This window comes from Vigna unguiculata, chromosome 3, assembly GCF_004118075.2.
Source record: "Vigna unguiculata cultivar IT97K-499-35 chromosome 3, ASM411807v1, whole genome shotgun sequence".
NCBI lineage: Eukaryota > Viridiplantae > Streptophyta > Magnoliopsida > Fabales > Fabaceae > Vigna > Vigna unguiculata.
Genome location: NC_040281.1, coordinates 11,415,191 through 11,437,284, shown reverse-complemented (window position 1 = coordinate 11,437,284; position 22,094 = coordinate 11,415,191). Strand labels below are relative to the sequence as shown.

The window sequence follows — 22,094 nt, the reverse complement described above, 5'->3', positions numbered from 1 at the left end:
TTCGGAAAACTTTTACGAAAAAATAACAGAAAAGAGAGAGTAAGTGACTAGGATAAGGATTCGGAATCCCTGTCCTGAACCTCTCTATGGGTTGCCAATAAAAAACCGAATCTCTACTCCTAAGTAATTCTGTTTTTTGTGATAACAAACAACAGTGTGACCTGGTCAGGTTGGACGTTGGTGAATCTTAAAACGAGGAAGAAGATATGAGAGTTTGAGTGGTGTAAAAAATAAGTACAAGGCACTGCCTTCTCTTTGACCATTGCTATCATTAAATTGGTATGGGACCCCAACCTGAACATGAAGGAAAGCCTGCGTCATCGTCTTCTTCTCAGCCTCAACCTTCTTTGGAGCCAGCGGTGGACGCCAACTCCACCTCAACTTCATGGTTTACGCCAAAGAGGTGATTTTTTCAATTTTTAGTTTTTTAGTTAATAGATCTGTGCTGAAAAAAAAAAGTGGGTAAAGGGAGAGACTTTTGAATTTTTTTATGTGGGTATGTGATAGTGAGGGAGAGTGAGTCTGGGTTTTCTTTTTTTCTTACCATTTTTTTGTTGATCAAACCAAAGGGACTTTTTTCCTTCCTTGATGAGTATTTGAGGTATTGCCACTTTTTATTAAAATGTTGGTCATGGATTTGAGTTGTTGGGTATGGTATCATGTTTGATCAATGCAGGTGTAGATTAGATTGAAATGTATTGAAATTTGAAAATTCGATGCTTTTGTGTGTTTGAAAAATTCTTGATCTCTTAATCTTGTCCTGTAGGTTGTTGGCTATATTTTGTGTGATTAACTTGTTAAACTATTTGGATCGAGGAGCAATAGCAAGCAATGGTGTTAATGGAAGTCAAGGAACTTGTAAAGATGGGATCTGCAAAGCTGGAACCGGAATACAGTAAGTGTGTAAGATATATTAGGGTCTTCGGCATAAATAGTGAAAACATTTAAACATAAACTTTGGTATTACATATAGATGGAAAATTAAATTTCTACCCAGCAAGTTAACTATTGCCTGTAACAGCTTTTCCTTTACTTTTGTGCCATGACATATTGTACTATGTATGGAGCATTAGATTTTCATAGATTAGTGGTAGTAGTAGTCTTGGCTACATCGTTTTCTCCTTCTGTGCAGGGGGGACTTTAAATTGAACAATTTTGAGGATGGAGTTCTATCCTCCGCTTTTATGGTTGGACTTCTTGTTGCTTCTCCAATATTTGCTTCTCTAGCAAAGAGGTAATGGCTGTTTGTATTGAAATAGTTGTTTCATATTTCTGCTCGATACCTTTAATACGTTTGGTCCATAGTTTGGTGGTTAAGTCTTAAAATTAATATCTCCTTATACTGGATAGACTTTTTCTTTGTCTTGTTGACGGGAAATAGGGAGAATGAAATGCAGTAAAATAATCATTTTATGATAACGGATTTGATATGTATATCTGGGATTCCCCATGTAACCATATCCCACTTATATGCCACAAAGTGAAGGGGATAGGGGGGCACAAAAAAGTGTTGTACAGCACTTTTTGTACTTCACTTCCTATTTGGCATGATGTATGTCAAGGTCCTATGGCATTTTGGGATCAAAGTAAATAATTGACTTGACACCTAGTTACTTACTTCAGTTCTTCCCACTCAATCGTCAAGCTTGGGCATATCCTACTTTAGACTCCGTGACACGAACATTCTCTGGTTTTTTCTTGTCTATATAACTACAGATTTGTTTGGGTTAAAGGATTAGCATACTAATAACCAATTTATGATGTACACATTTAAGTCAAAGAATAAAGGCGGCTAATATTTTTCTTTTAGTTTTTGTGAAATGTACATCAGCAACTACTTGTTCATTTGTTGGATTCTTTTATGTTTATTTAACTTGAATATTCAACCTTTAACGCTTCAGAAGATATTTTGCCAACTCATGACATTATGAAACCTCTGAAAACTGACGAAGCTTTTGAGCAACCACTGATTTGTTATATTGAAGCTCAGAGTGTCCCCTTAGTTTGACTTTTTATCCTATACAATTAATGACTGCAAGATGTCTATAGTGTTTTGCAGCATATATTTAGCCGCACTCGTAAAATTAAGCCACCCATGTTTCAGACCTGTTTTTCATTAAATTTAGGTTTCCTATGTTTGTTAGACATAATCATCTAATGATGAAAACTTCTTATATCTGTTGCACAAACTGACTATTGTTTATGTGATTTGTAATTGCTTTTATTGGCTTAGATAAATGTTTAATCGTTATATAATTCTACTATTTGCAGTGTAAACCCATTTAGACTTATTGGAGTTGGATTATCTGTTTGGACTCTTGCAACCTTCTGTTGTGGTTTCTCTTTCAATTTCTGGTCCATTTCAGTAAGCCGCATGTAAGTGTCTTCCATTATATTTTGAACTCCATGGCTTTTGTATACACAATATCGTACACGATGCAAGAGTAATCTTATTTTGTTTCCTTATATATTCATATTTCTCTACAGGTTAGTTGGTGTTGGTGAGGCTTCATTTATAAGTCTTGCAGCACCTTTCATTGATGACAATGCCCCAGTTTCACAGGTTTGTTTCTGTCCCTGGTAATCATCTTAGAATGTTTCTATTGTCGTCTATGCTCTTGTGTACATCTTGTAGACTTCAGTTATTGAACTCTGAAGCAATTTTATGGGATCCTGGTTCAATTATTAGCTCCATGTACAAATATGATATGAATATATGTATAAATGCCTTTCAAATCGTGAATCTACTTGCTTTGTGCAATTACATTTTGGATTCAATTATTAAAACTATACATTACAGATTTAGAATATTTGTTTAAAAAGTTGTCATTGGTTTTCATTGGTGGTCTATTTGGGGTAAGCCTGTGGAATGTTTGCTTTAATTATTCTAGAGAGTTGATCTACATTAGTTGTGTGCTTGCTTCCTTTCAACATTTTTATAGTTTATAGATATAATATCATATAAAAATGACTGATGTTTTCCCTTCACTTGTTGGTAGTTGAAATGATATATGTCATTGTGACTGTCTTATGTTTTTGTGACTGTCATGTTTTATTTATGGTGGAAACCTATCTTCATTGCTGTGTCTCAGAAAACAGTGTGGCTCGGTACATTTTACATGTGTATACCAGCAGGATATGCAGTTGGCTATATCTATGGTGGTTTGGTAAGATTTCCTTTGATTTTATTTGCCATCATCAAATTGTAGTTGTAAAACCTGTAAACTAGGTAAAGAGGAAATATTTAGTTTCAATAATATATATAGATAGATTGACAGTATAGTTATCTATAAATTTGAAAAGTAATGAAAAGTATAATGTTTTAGACAAGAAAAATCTTAAACCAGAAAGTCCTTAAAGGTAGAAAGGGTGTACAAGTAGTCCATTGATAAAAAATCTGGAATGACAACTGTCTCTCCCCACCCCACCAACCCCCCCCCCCCCCCCCCCCCCCCCGCCCTTTTCAATGACAATAGGAACCAAATTTTGGACCTGTGTGTCGGTAAAGGAAATATTGTCCTGTATCAGTACTTATACTTAACATCAATCGTGTATATCTCTTTTTTTTACTTGCTTTTAATGTGGTTTTTCTTATATTATCCTATTATCCTTTCATTGTCTATAAACAGGTTGGAAGTCATTTTAGTTGGCGATGGGCATTTTGGGTGGAAGCTGTATTAATGTTTCCGTTTGCTATTTTTGGATTTTTTATGAAGCCTTTGCAGTTGAAAGGTGCACATTTTCCTGCATATATTTCCTATAGTTCCCTAACATTGTTTCCCATCACTAAACTACTTGTGCATACAGGTTTTGCCCCTGCGGATTCAGAAAAGAAACTGAAACTTGAGACAGCTGTGTCAGAAACTCAAGGTAGCATTATGTTTTACAGTGGCACTACAAAGCCAAATAAATTTCTCCATTTTGGAAAGAGTATTTACTAGAATTGCGTCTGATACAAATTTATGTCGATGAAAATTCTAGAAAGAAAGAGTAATGTTAATATAGACTCACGCTCATGCTGAGTACTATCTATATACATGGCAGCTATCTACCATTGAACATATAATTTAAAATTTAAAACTATAAGTTTGTGCTCTATGAAATTTAATAATAGATAGATATAAACATGATGAGTCCCTAAGCACTTTGGAAACCTGCCCTCAGACCTTAGCTATTAAGGGAAAACTGTCGAACACTTCAATACTTCATTGATTATCCCATATTACTCAATGTGGGGCTTAGGTACCCCATAATAGACCTAAGTCCCGTATCATAGTACCACCTTTAAGAATCAGCATCTTGGCGGGGATTTCCCTCTAGGGTTTTCTGAGACATAGACAACTAGTTGTGATAGAATATTTGATGAGAACCCTGACACTTGGGGGACCCACTCTCAAAAGCTAGCTACTAAAGGGGAGAACCAAACACTTAAATATTCCACCAAGCTTTCCAAGTTACTCAATGTGAGACTTAGACACCCCATAATACCCAAGTCCCTAGCAATGTATACTACTAAGCATAGGAATAAATGTAAATGTTCTAGAAACAATGTACATTTTTTGGTTTCTGTTCTTCTGTCGGGTTCATTGTTCACCAAAAGCGACTCTCCGGCAAGCTTTTTCTAGCCGATGACTCCCACCACTGACATCACCTTGTCGTGTGAAAACCAACTCCATCAAACATTTTTTCTCTCTGGTAGCTGTCCAGCTCTTCTACAATTGTCATGCCCTTTAAGTATTTTTGCTTCCAACGATCGTTGCGCTCTTCAAGCATTTTTTGCTGTTTGGCCATCACCAGCCCTCCAAGTATTTTTGCTCTCTGGTAATCGCCATGACCAATTTAGTTCTCTAGTAGCCACTGCAATCTCCAAGCAGTTTTTTACTCTCCAACGCCTGTCTTGCAACACCTGTCATGCCCTCAAATCAATATGTGAAGCTTTGTTATTATATACTTTGTTACTCCATCAACTAATTGACTAACATGTTCATTTCTCAAGGAGTCTTGTGTTGATGACATTTGTAACAAGTTTGGCTTATATGATAGATGCCTGAGCTTGAGAAGGACTGTTAGAATCTTGTAGACATGTCAAAATCCTATAGATATAGTAACCGTTGATATTAGGATCAATTAGATTGATTTTATATTTGTGTTACCATCCTAATATAGAGTCAGAATATTTAGCTCCTACAAAATTGAATAGCTCCACTGTGGTCTAAGAACAGAAATTCATCATTTGTCTTCTCGGGTTTTGTCTTTTCAACAAAATTAAATGATAGATATTCTATGCCAAGTCAATTAACTCTATTCAGTTTCAGACAAAATTAATAAATTCTATTTTTTTAGCTGTAGATTCTAACCAGCTTATCTCTCGTAGGATGTGCGCATGCTAATTTCCTTCATTGCTTCTTAAAACTTATTTTTTCCCTAGTTATTTCTCCTGTACTATGAAATACCATTTCTTCTCTCTTTATTGTAGGACTCCCGACCCTTCTTTTCTATATTTCAGTGGTATTATTGTGACTTATCTAAAGAAAAGGTTAAATCTATTCCTCTCCCAAGATACCATACTTGTTGAGCAGACCTTCAGATAAACAACTATAGGTTTACATATTTTCTTCAGTTTTCTTTTGCCCTTCCTTTGAAGAGTAGTAGGGAGAAGAGGCATTTTTCTTTATAAACGACAAAGATGTAGACGTTTACTAACCAAAATTTATAACTACACTTTTTCTTGGAAGGCTCAAAATTGTCTGTGTTTGAAGTTCTTGTAACCATTCCACCGTTTCATGGTTGTTTGGAAATCAATATGCATTTTCTCTGGGACAGGCTCAACTCTGACTAAATTTTTTCGGCTCACTAAAGTTTACATTTCGGTTTTATTGGTCTGCTTCTGTTTCACAATATCTTTTGTTGAATTTAACAAAATTCACTTATTTTATGAAAAGATGTGAATGCTTCAAATGGAAAAGATGAAACGTTGTCCTTGAAGGCAGAGTTCGGAGACAAAAGCGCACATGAACCTTCCAGGTAAGAACAATAATAAATCATTCTTGGTTTATTGAGTGTTGTTTTTAGAGTATATGACCTATTGGCCATTATTGTGCCGATGGAAGCATTTTTCTCATCTTTATTAAGGATAAAATTCTCTCCCTCCATCTGAGAATGATTATCCCCACTATCCTTATTTACTAATTTCTTTTTCCCTCTTTTGATTGACTGTATGTGTCTGATATAACTCACTGAATAATGTACATAATTATATTTTTTTAATGTCTGTCTTATCTTAGGTCAAAATATGAAACCACAATATTGTGTCAGTTCTCAAGATTTCTGCAAGACATGAAAGAACTGCTTCTTGACAAGGTTTTTGTCGTCAATGTTCTAGGTACTTCGTCCTCCTGCTAATCTACTATGTGCATCTACTTGTTTTTGGTGATCTAATTTGTGTTATTAAATTTATCTTAGAACCTGCGTATACCTTACTTTTTTGGGAACTTCATATATCAATATCCTCTACCTATACTATACCATGTTCAACAATCATATTGTTTGTGTCATAATTTAATTACGTCGCATGAATGTCCATTTGCAGGGTACATAGTATACAACTTTGTAATAGGTGCTTACTCGTATTGGGGCCCCAAAGCTGGTTATAGTATATATAACATGGTGAGATTTTATTTGGTCATATGACCACAACTATACATGACATTTCATTAACACAGTTGTTCCTTCTATCGCTTATTATTTTTACTTGCTTAAAATAAGTATACTCCCAGTAATTTTAAAATTTGCAGGTGATATGCAATCCTATTGCTGTACTATTATTATATTAAATAATTGTATTAAGAACAATTTACTTTGGCAGGCTAATGCAGATATGATGTTTGGAGGAATTACAGTTGTATGTGGAATATTGGGCAGCTTAGGAGGAGGCTTTCTTCTTGATTTCGTGAATAGCACAATATCAAACGCATTTAAGGTTTGTATTTGAATTCAGGGAGTGAATTGTAGCATTTCTTTTGTACAAGTTTATGCATTACCTAAACTGCTCTGCCTGAATCATTGCCCCTAACACAACATGAAGTGACCTCGGTTTAATTGACCAAAAAGAGTGGGCTTTTGCCTCATTAAAACCTTCTGTACTATTTTGCAGTAAGAGGTTAGGAGTGTACGTTGTTGTATCTGGATAGCCAGATATGTTTTCAGTCACATTATCTGATTCTTAATTGATCAAAGTATACATCGTATATGTTTTTAACATCATGGTTTCAGTATTGAAATTATTTGCTGTGTAAAGAAGTAACTATTTCATACATAAGGGAACCCTTCTATCAAAGTCTGCTGAGTAAATTTCATTTATCAATTTTTCAAAATGTTTTCAAAGAAAGATTTCAGTGTTTATTAATAAACCCATCTAAAGTGTACATGTGCAATGATTCAAGTTGTAATGGAAAAAATTAGTTGAACTGTTAGGCCATGCATACTACTTTTATTTTGTATCTCCAAGTAACACTCCTAAAATTCTCATAGAAATTTCATTGCTCTTTCATGAACATTTTCAACTTTTTTGGCAGCTTCTATCATTAGCAACTCTTGCTGGTGGAGCATGTTGTTTTGGAGCCTTCTTACTTAGAAGCGAGTATGGCTTCCTGGCTCTTTTTGCTGTTGGTGAACTACTTGTTTTTGCCACTCAGGTACTTCCCTTCTCTTTGAGAATTTCTTCGTTTTTTGCCACTCAGGCACTTGTTTCCAGAGTAATAGTTTTTTTATCCATTTTTCTCTTTTATGTATTGGATACATTTCCTGTTTCTTTAGCATGATGCCTTAAAAGATCATTTTTTTAATGGAAATGGAATAGAGTTTCTCAAATTTAGAAAGAAGAATATTTTATTTCTTATACAGAATAATCAAGGTCATTGCACCTATATGTACACAAGCCTGTTGACAGCTATGGAAATATTAATCAGCTAATTCTAGGGAGAAAAATCCCAATAATTATCGGATTTATTCTAAACACACAATAGGTTTCTGTTACATTATTTTATGTATAAGCTATAGTTTGTGATCATTAGAACTCATGGCCCAATAGGTTCACACTTTTTTTTCTTAAATTTTGCCTTATGTTTTTTTTAGGCGCCTGTGAATTATGTGTGTCTCCATTGTGTTAAACCAAGTTTGAGGCCACTGTCTATGGCTATGTCTACCGTTGCTATTCATATCTTTGGAGATGTACCTTCCTCACCTCTTGTTGGAGTTGTCCAGGTTAGTCTTTTTTAAGTTGTATTCAATACAATTTTTAATGGAAAATAGTTATTTTACTTCTCCACAAAATGACAAGTGAGTTGTATTATATCATGATCATTTTACAATACAAAATGATTGCTTCATACACATTGATAATGCAGGACAAAATTAATAACTGGAGGACGACTGCGTTGATTCTTACAAGTATATTTTTTCCAGCAGCTGCAATATGGTTTATAGGTAAGTCATTATGCAACATCTATTGGTTTTCCACAATCATATAACATTACTAATTTCTTAATGATATCATTATTATAATTTATAAGAGCAAAATTGCATCATAAGAAAAAGGGGCTGGACCAGAGCAACATTGATGGTTGTAGAAATCATGTCCAATCCAAGTAAATGAGAACAAGTCACATCTATCATATCATGATGGATGTGCAAGATTGGTCTAGTTGGTAAGAATAAGATTCATATCTTACAAGAATGTGAACCTTCAAAGTCTTTGTTGCCATAAGACTTCTTTCAACCTTGAAATATATTATAAACCCTAGTGAACTTCTGATACCTACCTCACCTATACTTCACACCAAAAACAAATTTCCGTGGTGGATGGCCATTAGAACTGCTTAAAATATCATAGTCATGATGAACTCATAGATGTGTGATATATGGAAACATGGAAATGGAAGGGCTTTTTAAGTGGAATTTGGTTCTCAACTGGGTTTTTCTGTATTGATCTTCTAATGTGTCTTGAATACATTGATGGACACTGATTCTGATGTTTTAAAATATATTAAAAAGAAATTTAATATACCAAAACCAGTGTATATTTAATGCTCAGTAGAAGACAATATTAAAAAAACTCAGCAGTGAATCTGAAGTCTGAGTGGCATGTGTTCTGATATTATTGTGCATTATTGCAGGAATATTTTTGCACAGTGTAGATAGATATAATGAAGATAGTGAGCATGAAGGATCAAGCGTGGAAAGGACTAACACAGCACCATTGGTCGAAGAGAACACTGCTAAAACACCAATATCTGGTCAAACCCAAGAATGCTGATTTCTTTATTTTCAGTTCGCCTAGAATTTTTTCACACAGCACATTGAAATGTTAATAGGTTATTTTCTCTATTGTTTTCTCGAAATTTTGCTTTATTATTTTTTTAGTGTAAATAACTTTTTGCTTTGGGTGAAATTAATTGCTAGAGTCTACTTTGGTAGCTTTTCTTTTACCCTCTTTTCTGGTAAAGATTATTTAGAACTGTGTTGGTTAACTTGTGTTTCACTATCTTGGGCATAACCTTGTAAATATATATGATCAATTTGTCCAAAATTTACTTTGTTTTGTAGTGCAACTCATTCATTGGGTTGAATAAAAGCTTTGTTATCGTTGTACTAGCATAGTGATGATGAGACCAATTCATTGGGTTGAATAAAAGCTTTGTTTTAAGTTGCAACTCTAACTGAATTAGAGTTGAAAGGTTCTTTACTAAAATGAGTCGTCAAGTACAAAATCATGTTTCTAATGTCAAACTCACCAGTACTATTAGATTTAACACACTTTCTTTGAGCACTCACATTCTTTCTCTCAGCAAGTCTATAGTAGTTGGATAAATCTAAATTGTTCATATGTGGAAACATTTTGGATTGCATAATCTGAAAATTTATTTTGTACAATTTAAAATATGAAAATGTATTTTAAATTATTTAACTTGAAAATGTATTTTGAATTGTGTAATTTAAAAATGTATTATAGATTATATAATTTAAAATCTAAAACTGTATTTTGAATTGTTTAATACAAAAATTTGAAATATAATTTTAGATATAAAATGTTTAAATTATATAATCCAAAATGTGTTTTAACATTAGAAAATTTATTTTAGATTATACAATTTCAAATTTCAATCATGTGAGAAAGAAATAGCTTCTATCAAGTTTGTTGTCTTTTTTATCTTTTTGATTAGGCCATTTTATTAAGAACGCATTAAGATTAAAAATAAATGAGCTGAGCAAAAACTGAATTTATATGATTCTATAGTATTATATATTATATATAATTCAAGGGTAGAATAAAGTATATATATATATATATATATATATATATATATATATATATATATATATATATAATCCAGCTTCGGGAATTAAAATTTCTGGCTGGTTGGCCAGCCCGCATCAATAAAAATTTAAAATTTAGGTTTTTTGGGAATCGAGTTCTGAAAATGAACCTTGCTTGAATCCTACTACATGTGTAAACAATGGGAATTATTGTTATTGGTGGATCCTCTGTTCCTGTTTTCTTCTTCTGCCATAAAAATAAAAACCCTTTCATTGGAAATATTCCAAAACCAGTCAATGGTTTTTGATTTTCCATGGTTTTAAACCCCCAGCATTTTGCACCCTTTCCTAAACGATAAGAACCACCTACATTCGCCCACAGATCCTCTCTCGAATCACGCACTTTCTCATCTACAATTACTCTATAAATACAAACAAAGTTCATAACTTTAACCCAATTTGGCTTCATTTCAAATTTAACCATTTAAACTTTTATCTAAATCTATGGCACCTACTGCTGCAATGCTCATGCTCTCCCACAATGGAAAACCACATACCCCATCATCATCATCATCATCATTCACAACCACAACTTTTTCTATGTTGAAAGACTCTGCACTCAAATGGGTTGCCAAAAACAAACCTTTATCCAAACCAGGATCAGAGAAAAACATCATTCAAACCCAGAAGTGTTTCGTGTTTCATCCTTCTGCTGTAGAAAAGAGGTTCGAAGAAGCCCTTCAACTCTGTAGCTGCTAGTGCTATTCCTGCAACTTTTATTGCTTCTGTTGCTCTTTTATCTCTCCTTGTTTGATCTATGTAAATTCGTATCAGCTTGTAAGTATAAATCACAGAAAGAGCAACATGTAGATACAACAATATGTTATAATCATTTCTTCTTGGTTCAATTGCTTGCACAAAACCAGACAACCTTATTCTTGAAAGAATCAATTAAAAATAATACTTGGGATACCTTTTCAGACCCATTTTAATTTTTTTGACTAAAATTGGTTTGTGTTCTTCAAATATGCTGAAATCTGATTCCTTCTGTTGTTCGACTTGGAATTTATGAAGCAGGAACTTGAATTCTGTTGCTTGCTTCTGTTATTTGTGCGAATCAAATTTTGTTGTCATCCAGAATCGAGAATGTCATTCATTCTGTTCATCTTTGCGTTGTAGGTACAGTCCAAGTTTCAGGATCTTTATGACTTGAAATTATAAAGTGATCGAATTTAATTTTTTCTATTTATATTGGTAGAATTTTTTGTGGAGCACCATTATTAGTTGAAGTTGGCTCATATCAGGGAGACTATTCTTTATATATATATATATATATATATATATATATATATATATATATATATATATATATATATATATATATATATATATATATATATATATATATATATATAAAGAATTGGCATCAACTCTAGCTATTTTATGACATCCCTAATTAGAATTTTGTTTTGATGATTTTATGATTGATCTCAATTGAAAAACCCTTCAATTGAAAATAATCTAAGTTAACAGCAATTTTATTTTATTTTTTTGTTTAATTACTGTTTTAGTTCCCGAATTTGTTCTGAAATCTCAAAAAGGTCCTCTAAATATTCGGAGTCTCAATTTAGTTCTCTAATTGTCATAAGTGAATTAATTTGGTCTCAAAAATTAACACCGTTAAAAATTGTAACAGAACAATGACAAGGCTTTATGACTGTGTATGAGTTTTAGTGGCGTGGCCCATATCAATTGTTGTGTGCAAGGTTAGAAGTGTTCGAAGGTGATCGTGGAGAACGCTAAGCTAGGGTTCGATTGGGTTCGATTTTGATTGTGATTGGCACTGCATCAGATTAAATTTCGACATTGTGATCGACGACATTCAACAATCCATATGAGCTTCCAATTTTTTCGAAATCAATTTTAGGGTTTTAAGTTTTTTGCGTTGAATATGATTTTGGGGGTTTTGGGTTTGTTTTTTATTTTGATTCTCGTATATCGTTTTGTGATTGTTATTGGTTTACTGAGTTGAATGGTTTTCTGATTTCGATGGTTGTATTGTCCCACCATTGTGATTCCTTTTTTTGTAATTTGTGGTCCCCTTCGAAACGAGGTTTAGTTTTTTGTAGTTTGTGGTCCCCCTTCGAAATGGGGTTTAGTTTTATGTCGGTTTGTCGGTGGTATGTTTCGTAATAAAAGTATGTGATTTTGGGTATGTGGACATTTCACAGCTTTGATGGATGACGAGAAGTTTGAAGTGGTTATCCACCATGGAGTGCACTTCGTGAATGAGGGTGGAGTTAAATATGTTAATGGCTAACTTAGTGTTTTGTCGTGTGATGAAGATAGATGGTCCTACTTTGAGGTGTTATCAATACTACGAGAGATGGGTTATATTAATGTCAAAGATTTGTGCTATTCTATTGGAGGTTGTGCAGTGTTAGAGGAAAGGTTACAACATTTCATTGATGACGTTGGTGCACTCCATATGGTCAGCATCGCAAAGCGACATGGTTCAGTTCATATGTTTGTAATTCATTCAATTTGTGAAGCAAAGGTAGTACATATGCTAGAATATTTTCCAGTTGGGGAGAATGCCACTGTGCCTGAAATTGTAGCAGACCAAGTTGAAGCTGAATTTGGTGAGGTTGAGGTTGAGGTGCAGTGTGATGGTGCAGAACAAGTCCAGCCTGAAAGTGGTGAGGTTGAGGGAGAGGTCCATGTTCGGGGTGAGGCTGAAGTACATGTCCAAAATGAGAGTCATGAGGTTGATAATGAGGTCCAAAATGAGACACATAATGAGGGGGTGCAAGAGCAAAATGTAGAAGAAGTTGAGGTAGAGGATGGTTGCTCTAGAGATAACATAGATGAAGATAGTGATGGTTTAATTCATGTGGATATAGATTGTGACCCAAATGTTGGTGGATCATATTGGACTTCCACTATGTAAGACCTGTGAAAATTAATTAATTAAATATTTAATTAATTAATAAATGCGGGTAGAAAGCGCCTTTATGGCATTAATTATTGTTTAGTACGATGTGAAAAAGTACTAGTTCAAATGGTTGAGAGTACTTGGTTTGTGTGAGAGGACTTGGGTTTGAGTCCTATGTATGCTAATTATGTGTTGTTTTTTATTATTGATTTTAAGGATATGTATGAGTATGTGATTGCTATTGTAAACTTATGTTGATTTGTGTATATCACCAAATGTGAATTGGCATAGTGGTTGTGTTGTGGCATTGTGAGTGGAAGGTCATGGGTTCAAATCTTGTTGGGCATAAAGAAGGCTTTATTTTTGCTAATTCTAGCTTAGAGTGGAGTTGAAAGGGCAAAGGTAAAAATCAGAGGGAGGAGTAGCCAAAGGGCTGAAAAACCTTAGTGAATAAGGAATTAAAAACATAATTAAACCCATTTTTTTCGTTTTAACCTTTAAACCCTTAATTAAGACACTTATAAAAGACCATTTTAAGGGAAAAGAAGGGTTTTGGCAGTGTTGGGAATTGGCTTTTGAGAGGAGCACGAGTTCTGAGGGTGAGGGAAGAGAATGGAAGGCTGAATTGAGAGGGTATTGGAACAAAAGAGTGGGCAACAAAGGAGCATTTTCTTTTCCCAAATTGAATCAAGAAGTCCAGGTTAGGGGTGTTGAATTTATGTGTGTTTTACATGGTTTGTGTTTCTGTGTGGTGTGCTCAATTGGGATTTGTATATGGTATGCTTTTAGGGGTATTATATGCGGTTGTGATTGAGTAATTGAGAACTCTTGGTGTCGTGCAAATTCTTTGATATATCATGTAAGTTGGATGTGGGTTTGGGGTTTTTGCGTAGTTCTTTTGGGAAGTAATGAGTTGGTATTCAAATGGGATGAAAATTCAATTATTAAGCCTGATTCTTATGTACTTGTGCCACTACATTGTGTTGGTAATGTTTGGTTAGTGTTTTGGTATGATTTTGGCGAAGTGTGTGCGTGAACAGACTCGAAACCCTGCAAGTCTCGCCCAAGCAGGTCCATCTCGCCTAAGCGAGAGTTGCAGAGTCCCACGTTGAGTTCTGGTTCGTGGTTCTTGCCTAGGCGACCAAGGAGAAGTTTGAGCGACATGGTCTCTCGCTCAGGCGAGAGGCACTCGCCTAAGCGAGGTCGCGAGGAGAACCTGAGAGTTTGAGCGCGATATCTTGCCCAGGTGAGAGGTTTTGGAGTTTTGAGCGACTGACACTCTCGCCTAGGTGAGAGTGGCTCGCCTAAGCGAGTCCTCAAAGTGTTTCTTGTGTGTGTGGTTGAATACTCGTTTAGGTGAGATTTGGGTGTGGTTTTGGGCGATGGCTCGCCCAGGTGAGGGGATCTCGCCTAAGCGAGATAACATGAGGTTGTGGCTGTTTTAAGCTCGCCCAAGCGAGGTGAACTAGTCTAAGCGAAGCAGACGGTTTACCTTGGGCGAGAGGCTTTGGCTTAAGCAAGTTTATGTGAATTTCTCATGGTTGTATGATCTTGTGTGTGTGAAATGATTATTTTTCTTAAGTATAGGAAGTATATGCATGTGTTGTGGTGTTTGGGCTTGAAGGACTAAGTCCAATAAGGGTCTGGGATGTGCTCGGTGGTTGGACACATGATGGGCATGGAACTGGTTGAGTTTCCGTCGGCTACTAATGGGCGAGGAGTCCTTAGTATGGTAATTGCATGTGTCGGGCGCACGATGGGCAAGGAACTGTTATGTTTTCGTCGGTTACTATTGGGCGAGGAGTCCATAGTATGATGATTGTGTGTGTGCCAGGGTCCAAGTATGAGGCTTGGATGTTTTTACTACAGGCGAGGAATCTGTAGGACAGGACTATGAGCGGGATAGGCTCATAGGGTTGGACCACGAATGAGTTAGTTTCGTGGGAGCACAGGGAAGTCCCAAGACCTAGTTCATGCATGTGACTCATGAAGGATTATGAGGTCATGGTTGGGTGATTTGAAAAGTATGAGAATTTTAATTATGTTATTTGGGTTGGGGAAACATATTTATATTCTTGTATCAGTTTTATATATTATGCATAGCTCACCCTTTTTGTGTGTGTGTGGCGATGATCGGATAACTCGTTATCCGGGAGCAGATGATTTGACAGGTGAGCCGGGAGACGCATAGACTCGGAGCGGGGGCTAGCTTGGGATTTTTGTATATATATTTAATACTTTAGTTTTGAGATAATTATGTAATCATTTCAGGAGCCATTGAATTGTATTTCAGTTTTATGAGTATGGACTCCTGGTTTATGACAGTTATATTAAAGTTTTAAATTTTCCGTGTTTTTGGAAAATGGTTTTATTAAATGCGTTCTTTATTTTATCTTGGATTTTATTTATTAAATTTTCTTAATATTTCTTAGGAATGTTACACACTAGGTCGAGGAAAAAAATTAATCACAATAAAAAAAGTAATGAAATGAAGAAACATGCTAGAGGGTTGTCTGATAATGAATGGGAATTAGATGAGTTGGTAAGTAATGAAGGCAGTGATTCCAGCAGTGGTGATGAAGATACATATGGAAGTTTTCCCACTTTTTGTATGCCGAAAAGTATGGCTGAATATGAATGGCAAGTTGGGACATATTTCGTTAACAAGGAAGAATTTATAGAAGCCATAAGAACTTATGGGTTGCAAAGCGGGAGAAATTTAAAATTTGAGAAGAATGACAAAAAAAGAGTAAGGGTGGTATGTTGGGTGCAAGAGGAAAGTGTGTATGGATTGCTTATTGTGCTTATGTACCAATACTTAAAACCTGGCAGTTGAGAAAAATTGTTGACAAACATACTTGTTGTAAGGAGTTTAACAATCGTCTAATCAATGCAAAGTGGTTAAGTGGGAGAATAGAAAAGATAATTAGAGAGAATCCTACTGTGAAGGCCATGCATATTCGAGAAAAGGAGTTAAGGAAGTGGAACGTGTCTATATCTTGTGCTATGTCTTTTCGAGCAAGATCAATGGCTGCAAACAAGATTGATGGTTCCTTTATAGAGCAATACAAACGTATATATGATTATGCTCATGAGTTGCGTAGATCAAATCCTGGTTCAATAATTAAAATAAAGGTTGAAGATCATGATGGTTCAAAAATATTTCAGAGATTATACGTTTGTTTAAAAGCATGCAAGGACAACTTTGTATCATGTAGGTCTACAATAGGATTGGATGGATGTTGTGCCTCATGCACCTTTGTATCAGACCAGCAAAAGGTAATAATTTATTTTTCAGTCATTTAATTGGTTTTAATTATTTCATTGCAGTTTTGTTTTCATTTAAATGTTGTTATTTTGTTAAGGTCTGCTGCCAGCTTTAAATTAGCTCATTCCTGGAGTTGACCAAAGGTTCTGTATGCACCACTTGTACAAGAACTTCAGGAAGAAATTTTCAGGGAAGATTTTGAAATGTTTAATGTGGAGGGCTGCTTACTGCACACATCCACAAGCATGGGAAAAGGTTATGTTGGAGATCAAAGAAGTTAATGAGGATGCATTCAAACATTTAATAGCTATTCCTCCAAGGCAAGTATTTGGATGTTTGTTAACTTTCTGTATATTTTCATTTGGTGCACACTGATAAAGGTATTGGTGCAAAGTAATAATAGGTGTGATTAGAAACTAACTCACAACACTCTGCAACTGCAACTGATATTCTGATATGAGGTTAAAGGTTATTAGGAAAAGTACCTAGCATGGCAAATTTGGAATTAATGCATTACTGCAGTAAAAACTAGTTGCTATAGTATCTATTCCTGATTTAAACACCAAATCTGTAGCAGTTTCAACTTTCCAGTACCACTTTTTCTTTTTATGATTTGTTTCTGAGTGTGCGCATATTTTCATTTATCATTTCAATATTCTGATAATTGGTGCAAACTGATAAATGTATTGGTCAAGATCAAGGTTTAATACCACTGTCAAATGTGACACACTAGTGAACAACATGTCAGAGGCCTTCAACAGCATGCTAGTGGATGCTAGGAGTAAGCCAATAGTTGCCATGCTTGAAGAAATAAGGTTGTACATGATGAATAGATGGGCAAGTAATAGATTGAAAGTAAGTTCTTTTCAAAGTTCAATATGCTCTAAAATTCATGATAGACTAGACAAGGAGATGTAGTTAACAAAATATTGGGTTCCAAGGTACTGATTACTGTCTATTTTATTGTGAATTTTGTGATTGGACTGCTTCATGATGTACGTGACTTTTGTTATGCATGTAGTTGGTCAGCGGACAAGATTTTTGAGGTCAGACATGTTTCTACTATTGGTGACAAGTTTGTAGTTAATGTGGACAACATGGAATGCAATTGCAGAAAATGGAGTATTACTGGCATTCCGTGTTGCCACTCGCTAACTGCAATGAACTTCTTGAATCTGAATGCAAAACAATATATAGCACACTGGTTTACCAAGTCATCATATGAAGAAATTTATAACTCAATAATATATCCTGTGAACGGCCAAAATGTTTGGGAGATTACTCCATTCCCTGATGTCTTACCTCTTGTAAAGCGTAGCTTACCTGGAAGACCAAAAAAGAAAAGGAGACTTCTAACTTCTAAGCTGAATAAAGATGAAACCCAGGTTAGAAGAGGAGGGGAAAGGAAGAAATGTGTCATCTGTAAACAAGTAGGACACAATAGAAGCACATGCCCACATGCTCCACCATCTCTAGAACCATCACCTAATACAACCCAACCGTCAAGTTCTAATGTAGGTGATAATCTGCCACCAAGCATCAATTTGACTCAAGCTTCAACTTCAAATCAACCAATTCCAGCACTTGCAACAACCATTGCAGCACCTGCAACAGCCATTCCACCACTTCCAACACATCCCACTGCAACAACAAATGCACCACAACGTCCCCCATCACGTGGCATACCCAACATCAGGCAGAAACTTCCACATAGGAGGGGGCAAGTTTGGAAACCGTGAAGTACTTGATGTATTTTGGATGTAGTATTTGTTGTATTTAATGTATTTTGTGGTTTGTATGCACTTTGGATTTAGTTTTGGATGTAACACTTGATGTTATTTTGGAATTAGTTTTGGATGTACCACTTCATGTGGACCCATATGTGGGTTAAGATTGTAGGCTTTGTTCAAAACCAGTTCAATTTATTTAGACAAAGGAATATATTTTGGACTTCTTGTGGCCCCTTTCAGAATATATTTTACACTTCATGTGGCCCCTTTCATTGCTTTAGTGTTGCACACATATTAACACACATATTTTGCATTTCATGTGACCCCTTTCTTTCAATTGTATAAGCCTTTTAATATTAACAAATTTTCACATATAACAAATTCACCAATGCAGAATACACTGTGGTTTGAAACTTTATATATCACACCAAAACAAGCTATATAATTACACAACATACCAAATACAACCTTCACAACAATTTAGGGACTTTTCAACAACACTGAAACTAAGATTATATTAACGACAACAACAACACCAACAACTCCTATTAAACATTTCACCCATTTCTCATACAACTTAATACTCTTTTCTAAACTACAAATCTCCCTATTTTGGCTGAAGATAACACCATCTCTTTGGTCAATATCATCTTCTCCACACCACTTGAAATAATTACACCCAACAAATTCTTGATTTCCTCCTTGTTCATAAAACGAAGACAAAAACCAATCAACAATAATTACAATCAATAATTTTAAAAAACAAATCTGCAACAACACTCAAGCAACTAACCTTGAAATTTGGGCATCCCCAAAATTTCTTCCCAGCATTCCTAGTTGTTCTGGCAGTTCTAATCATAGCAACATCTCCACACCGACAAATTGGAGTTACACCTAACCCTTTCCATCCACCACTAGCAGAGGAGAAACCACCATTTCCATTACCTGAACACGTGCAAGAACAACAAGAGTTCACTTATGACATGCTTCAAACCACAACAAACTCGCCACCTGCAGGATTTCACACCAGCAACGAAAAAAAGGGGAATGAGGAAGAAAACCTTCTCAATTTAGGGTTTCCTTCTCAATTTAGGGTTTCATTAAGACTCATGCCACGTCAATTGCACCCCCTTTTAAAAACTGTGACACGTATCGGTTCAATTATGCCACGTGAGTACTGTGTGAACGACGTTTGTTCGATTTAAACGAAAAGGACCAAATTGAGTCACTTTTGAAAATTAAAGGACTAAATTGATACTCCAAATCTTTAGAGGACCTTTTTGAAACATTAGAACAAATTTAAGAACTAAAACAGTAATTAAACCTTTATTTTTCACAATCATCAATTAAAAATCTTGATAAGCTTTGACTTTAAAATAATAATCAAGATTAAATAGAAAATTCATCAATATTAATATTTTAAATTATTAATAATTATTTAATATTTATATGTTTTTATAATTAACATTAATCATCTAAACAAAATATTAAAAAATATATTGATTTTAAAAAAATTCAATTCAAATTTAATATATTTAAATGTCATAAAAAATAGGTATGGCAACACAAAAGCTAAAACAAATTTATTTTAGTAAATAAAATAATAAATAAATGTTAATAAAAGAATAACATGAAGACAAAATTAATCATGACTACTCTATGCCCATATCTTGGCTTTTCGAAAAAAGAACCTCGAAATTTGTAATTTTTAATTATTACATGTTTAAATTTTCGAGTTTTTGGTTTTTTATAAATTAAACATATTTTAAATTCTTCGAAAAATTGGATTTGGTTTCTATCTTAACTATTTTCATGACTAACTATAATTTTAAAGATTTATGTAACATTTACATTTAATACTATTTGTTTTTAATTTTAACTATTTTCGTGATTAACTATAATTTAAAGATTTATGTAACATTTCATTTAATATTATTTAATAATATAATTATTAAACAAAAATATTTATATGGATAATCATAAACATTGAAGTATTAATATGTAATTATTATATTACAGTTATCCAAAAATAAAAAGAAAATACAAAAAGAAAGTATGTACACTAGAATTTCAAACATCAGTTGGACAATCACATCATCATCTTTTTGAACAGATTCAGTCACAACTTTCTTTTTTTTGTCACTAATCAGGTGATCATTGCAAATAAGAATACAAAACAAAATAAAAACATAGAAAAGGATAAACTAATGTACACAAATGATTAATCATTTAAAGGATATAACTTTTTAATCATACATAATCAATCATGAATCATTATCATCCTATTCCATACAAAGACCCAAACATGATTCATTTACCTGGATTCATGCATTAATATCGAATCCTAACAAGTTGTGCACTTGTGGTGGATTCTACTGTTCTGTAGAGCCATAGCTTGTGGATTTCACCCTACCACTTGAGCAAGGTAGAGAGTCCTTAGACTAGGACCTCCTACTTTTCACTAGATACCCCATCCTTCTTTACTTGAGAATTTAATGGTTATTAGAGTATTATGATAACTTCCAACTAAATCTCTACATTAATGCATACACCACTACAAATCATAACTAATCCTTCTTGAGTAGTATCCACCATTCTCAATTTACTCTCATACACCAACCATCTCACAAGTAATACATTCACATTATCCATAAGACATTAAAATTTAACATAGAATAACTAGTAGAGTATGATACATTCGCTCAACAAAATCATCCTCTCGCTAGACGAAAAGTGCACAAATGTCCACTCATCCAAGGACTGGATGACTCTTCCAACGAGTGAATCACTGGAACTTAAGAAGAAAATTCTTCCAAAATTCGCCTAGAGAGGTGTACTCAAGATTTTATTTGTTTTGGAGATTGAATTCCAATAGATTTGAAGAAAAAAAGTAGTGAAAGTTTAGATGTTTGGATTAAGATAAAATTTGTGAAAAATGAGAAAATAAATTATGAAAATTAGTAGGTGATGTGATGGATGTGATTAAAAAAATGATTTAATTGATAAAATATAAGATTATCATTTTACATTTGTATACAAGTAATTTAAATTAAATTATAAATAGTATAAATTATATTATAATGGAATGTGAGTGATTATTTAAATTGAAAAAAATAATATTCATAAATATATTTTAAATTAAAATATGATTTTTAGAAATTAAGATGAAAAAGAATTTTGAGAATTAGTTTAAATAAAATTAAACAATAAATTGACATTATGAAATTATTTAAAACTGAGATGTGGCTGCTAAAATTAATTTAAATTAAATGGGATTAATTTTGTTAAAAAAATTATATATTAATAAAAATAATTTAAATGAAATTATCCACCTTCAAAATTGATGATAACACTTTTTATATGCTATACTAAAAAAACAAAATATTACAATAAATATAAAGTAGGTGATGATAAAGTTATTAAAAACTAAATTTAAGTTTGTTCATTGTGAAACATATTGGATTGTCATGTGTACTCACAATTAATATAATATGTTGATCGAAGAAGAATATCGCTTGAGTTTGATGTGGGTGACATGTATCCCTACATGTAATACCAACAATTTGAGTTAGGAAGGTCATCAAATCAAATAAGTTGTCTCCGAAGTTTCTTAGACCGTATCAAATCATCAGAAGGATTGGTCTAGTAGCATATGAATTTGCATTACCACCATAGTTGACAAATTTTCACAATATTTTTCATGTATCGCAGTTTAGGATGTATATCCCAGATCCCATGCATGTGCTTGAAGCGGATGATATTCATATAAGGGAAGATTTATCTTTAGATTCTAAGCCAGTGTGAATGTTGGATTACCAAACCAAAAAGCTTCGAGAAAAGGATATTC

The 22,094-nt window shown here is 34.0% G+C and overlaps 4 protein-coding genes across 7 annotated transcripts; all 4 read left to right on the top strand.

The window, feature by feature from the left end:
* On the top strand, window positions 1-9,586 carry LOC114175981 (probable sphingolipid transporter spinster homolog 2). Its single transcript, XM_028060854.1, has 16 exons — window positions 1-403; window positions 767-895; window positions 1,133-1,234; window positions 2,272-2,376; window positions 2,488-2,563; window positions 3,093-3,167; window positions 3,630-3,732; window positions 3,808-3,870; window positions 5,943-6,024; window positions 6,285-6,382; window positions 6,590-6,666; window positions 6,866-6,979; window positions 7,575-7,694; window positions 8,134-8,262; window positions 8,406-8,484; window positions 9,174-9,586. The coding sequence occupies exons 1-16, from the start codon at window positions 282-284 to the stop codon at window positions 9,311-9,313; spliced, it is 1,614 nt and encodes a 537-aa protein (XP_027916655.1). The 5' UTR covers window positions 1-281; the 3' UTR covers window positions 9,314-9,586.
* Window positions 9,587-10,481: 895 nt separating this feature from the next.
* On the top strand, window positions 10,482-15,623 carry LOC114176579. 4 transcript variants are annotated; one of them, XM_028061660.1, is made up of 3 exons: window positions 10,482-11,039; window positions 11,392-11,493; window positions 12,011-13,317. In XM_028061660.1, exon 3 carries the CDS (start codon window positions 12,701-12,703, stop codon window positions 13,262-13,264), a length of 564 nt encoding a protein of 187 aa, XP_027917461.1. In that variant the 5' UTR covers window positions 10,482-11,039; window positions 11,392-11,493; window positions 12,011-12,700; the 3' UTR covers window positions 13,265-13,317. The 4 variants fall into 4 exon arrangements, 3 of the variants coding, with proteins under 3 accessions (XP_027917461.1, XP_027917462.1, XP_027917463.1); XR_003603029.1 differs by lacking the exon at window positions 12,011-13,317 and adding an exon at window positions 15,409-15,623 and having other exon boundaries at window positions 10,515-11,039; XM_028061661.1 differs by lacking the exon at window positions 11,392-11,493 and having other exon boundaries at window positions 10,483-11,039.
* An 11-nt stretch (window positions 15,624-15,634) lies between these two features.
* Window positions 15,635-17,243, top strand: LOC114176580. Its single transcript, XM_028061663.1, has 2 exons — window positions 15,635-16,528; window positions 16,615-17,243. Exons 1-2 carry the CDS (start codon window positions 16,010-16,012, stop codon window positions 16,630-16,632), a joined length of 537 nt encoding a protein of 178 aa, XP_027917464.1. The 5' UTR covers window positions 15,635-16,009; the 3' UTR covers window positions 16,633-17,243.
* Window positions 17,238-18,472, top strand: LOC114176578. The gene is made up of 2 exons (XM_028061659.1): window positions 17,238-17,458; window positions 17,539-18,472. Exon 2 carries the CDS (start codon window positions 17,615-17,617, stop codon window positions 18,254-18,256), a length of 642 nt encoding a protein of 213 aa, XP_027917460.1. The 5' UTR covers window positions 17,238-17,458; window positions 17,539-17,614; the 3' UTR covers window positions 18,257-18,472.
* Window positions 18,473-22,094: the final 3,622 nt, after the last annotated feature.

Coding starts and splice junctions, on each gene's coding strand:
- LOC114175981 (XM_028060854.1), top strand. CDS start 282: ATGGGACCCCAACCTGAACATGAAGGAAAGCCTGCGTCATCGTCTTCT. Junction 3,733..3,807: donor GAAGCCTTTGCAGTTGAAAG/GTGCACATTTTC, acceptor TTGTGCATACAG/GTTTTGCCCCTGCGGATTCA. Junction 8,263..8,405: donor CTCTTGTTGGAGTTGTCCAG/GTTAGTCTTTTT, acceptor TTGATAATGCAG/GACAAAATTAATAACTGGAG.
- LOC114176579 (XM_028061660.1), top strand. CDS start 12,701: ATGGGTTATATTAATGTCAAAGATTTGTGCTATTCTATTGGAGGTTGT.
- LOC114176580 (XM_028061663.1), top strand. CDS start 16,010: ATGTTGGGTGCAAGAGGAAAGTGTGTATGGATTGCTTATTGTGCTTAT.
- LOC114176578 (XM_028061659.1), top strand. CDS start 17,615: ATGGAATGCAATTGCAGAAAATGGAGTATTACTGGCATTCCGTGTTGC.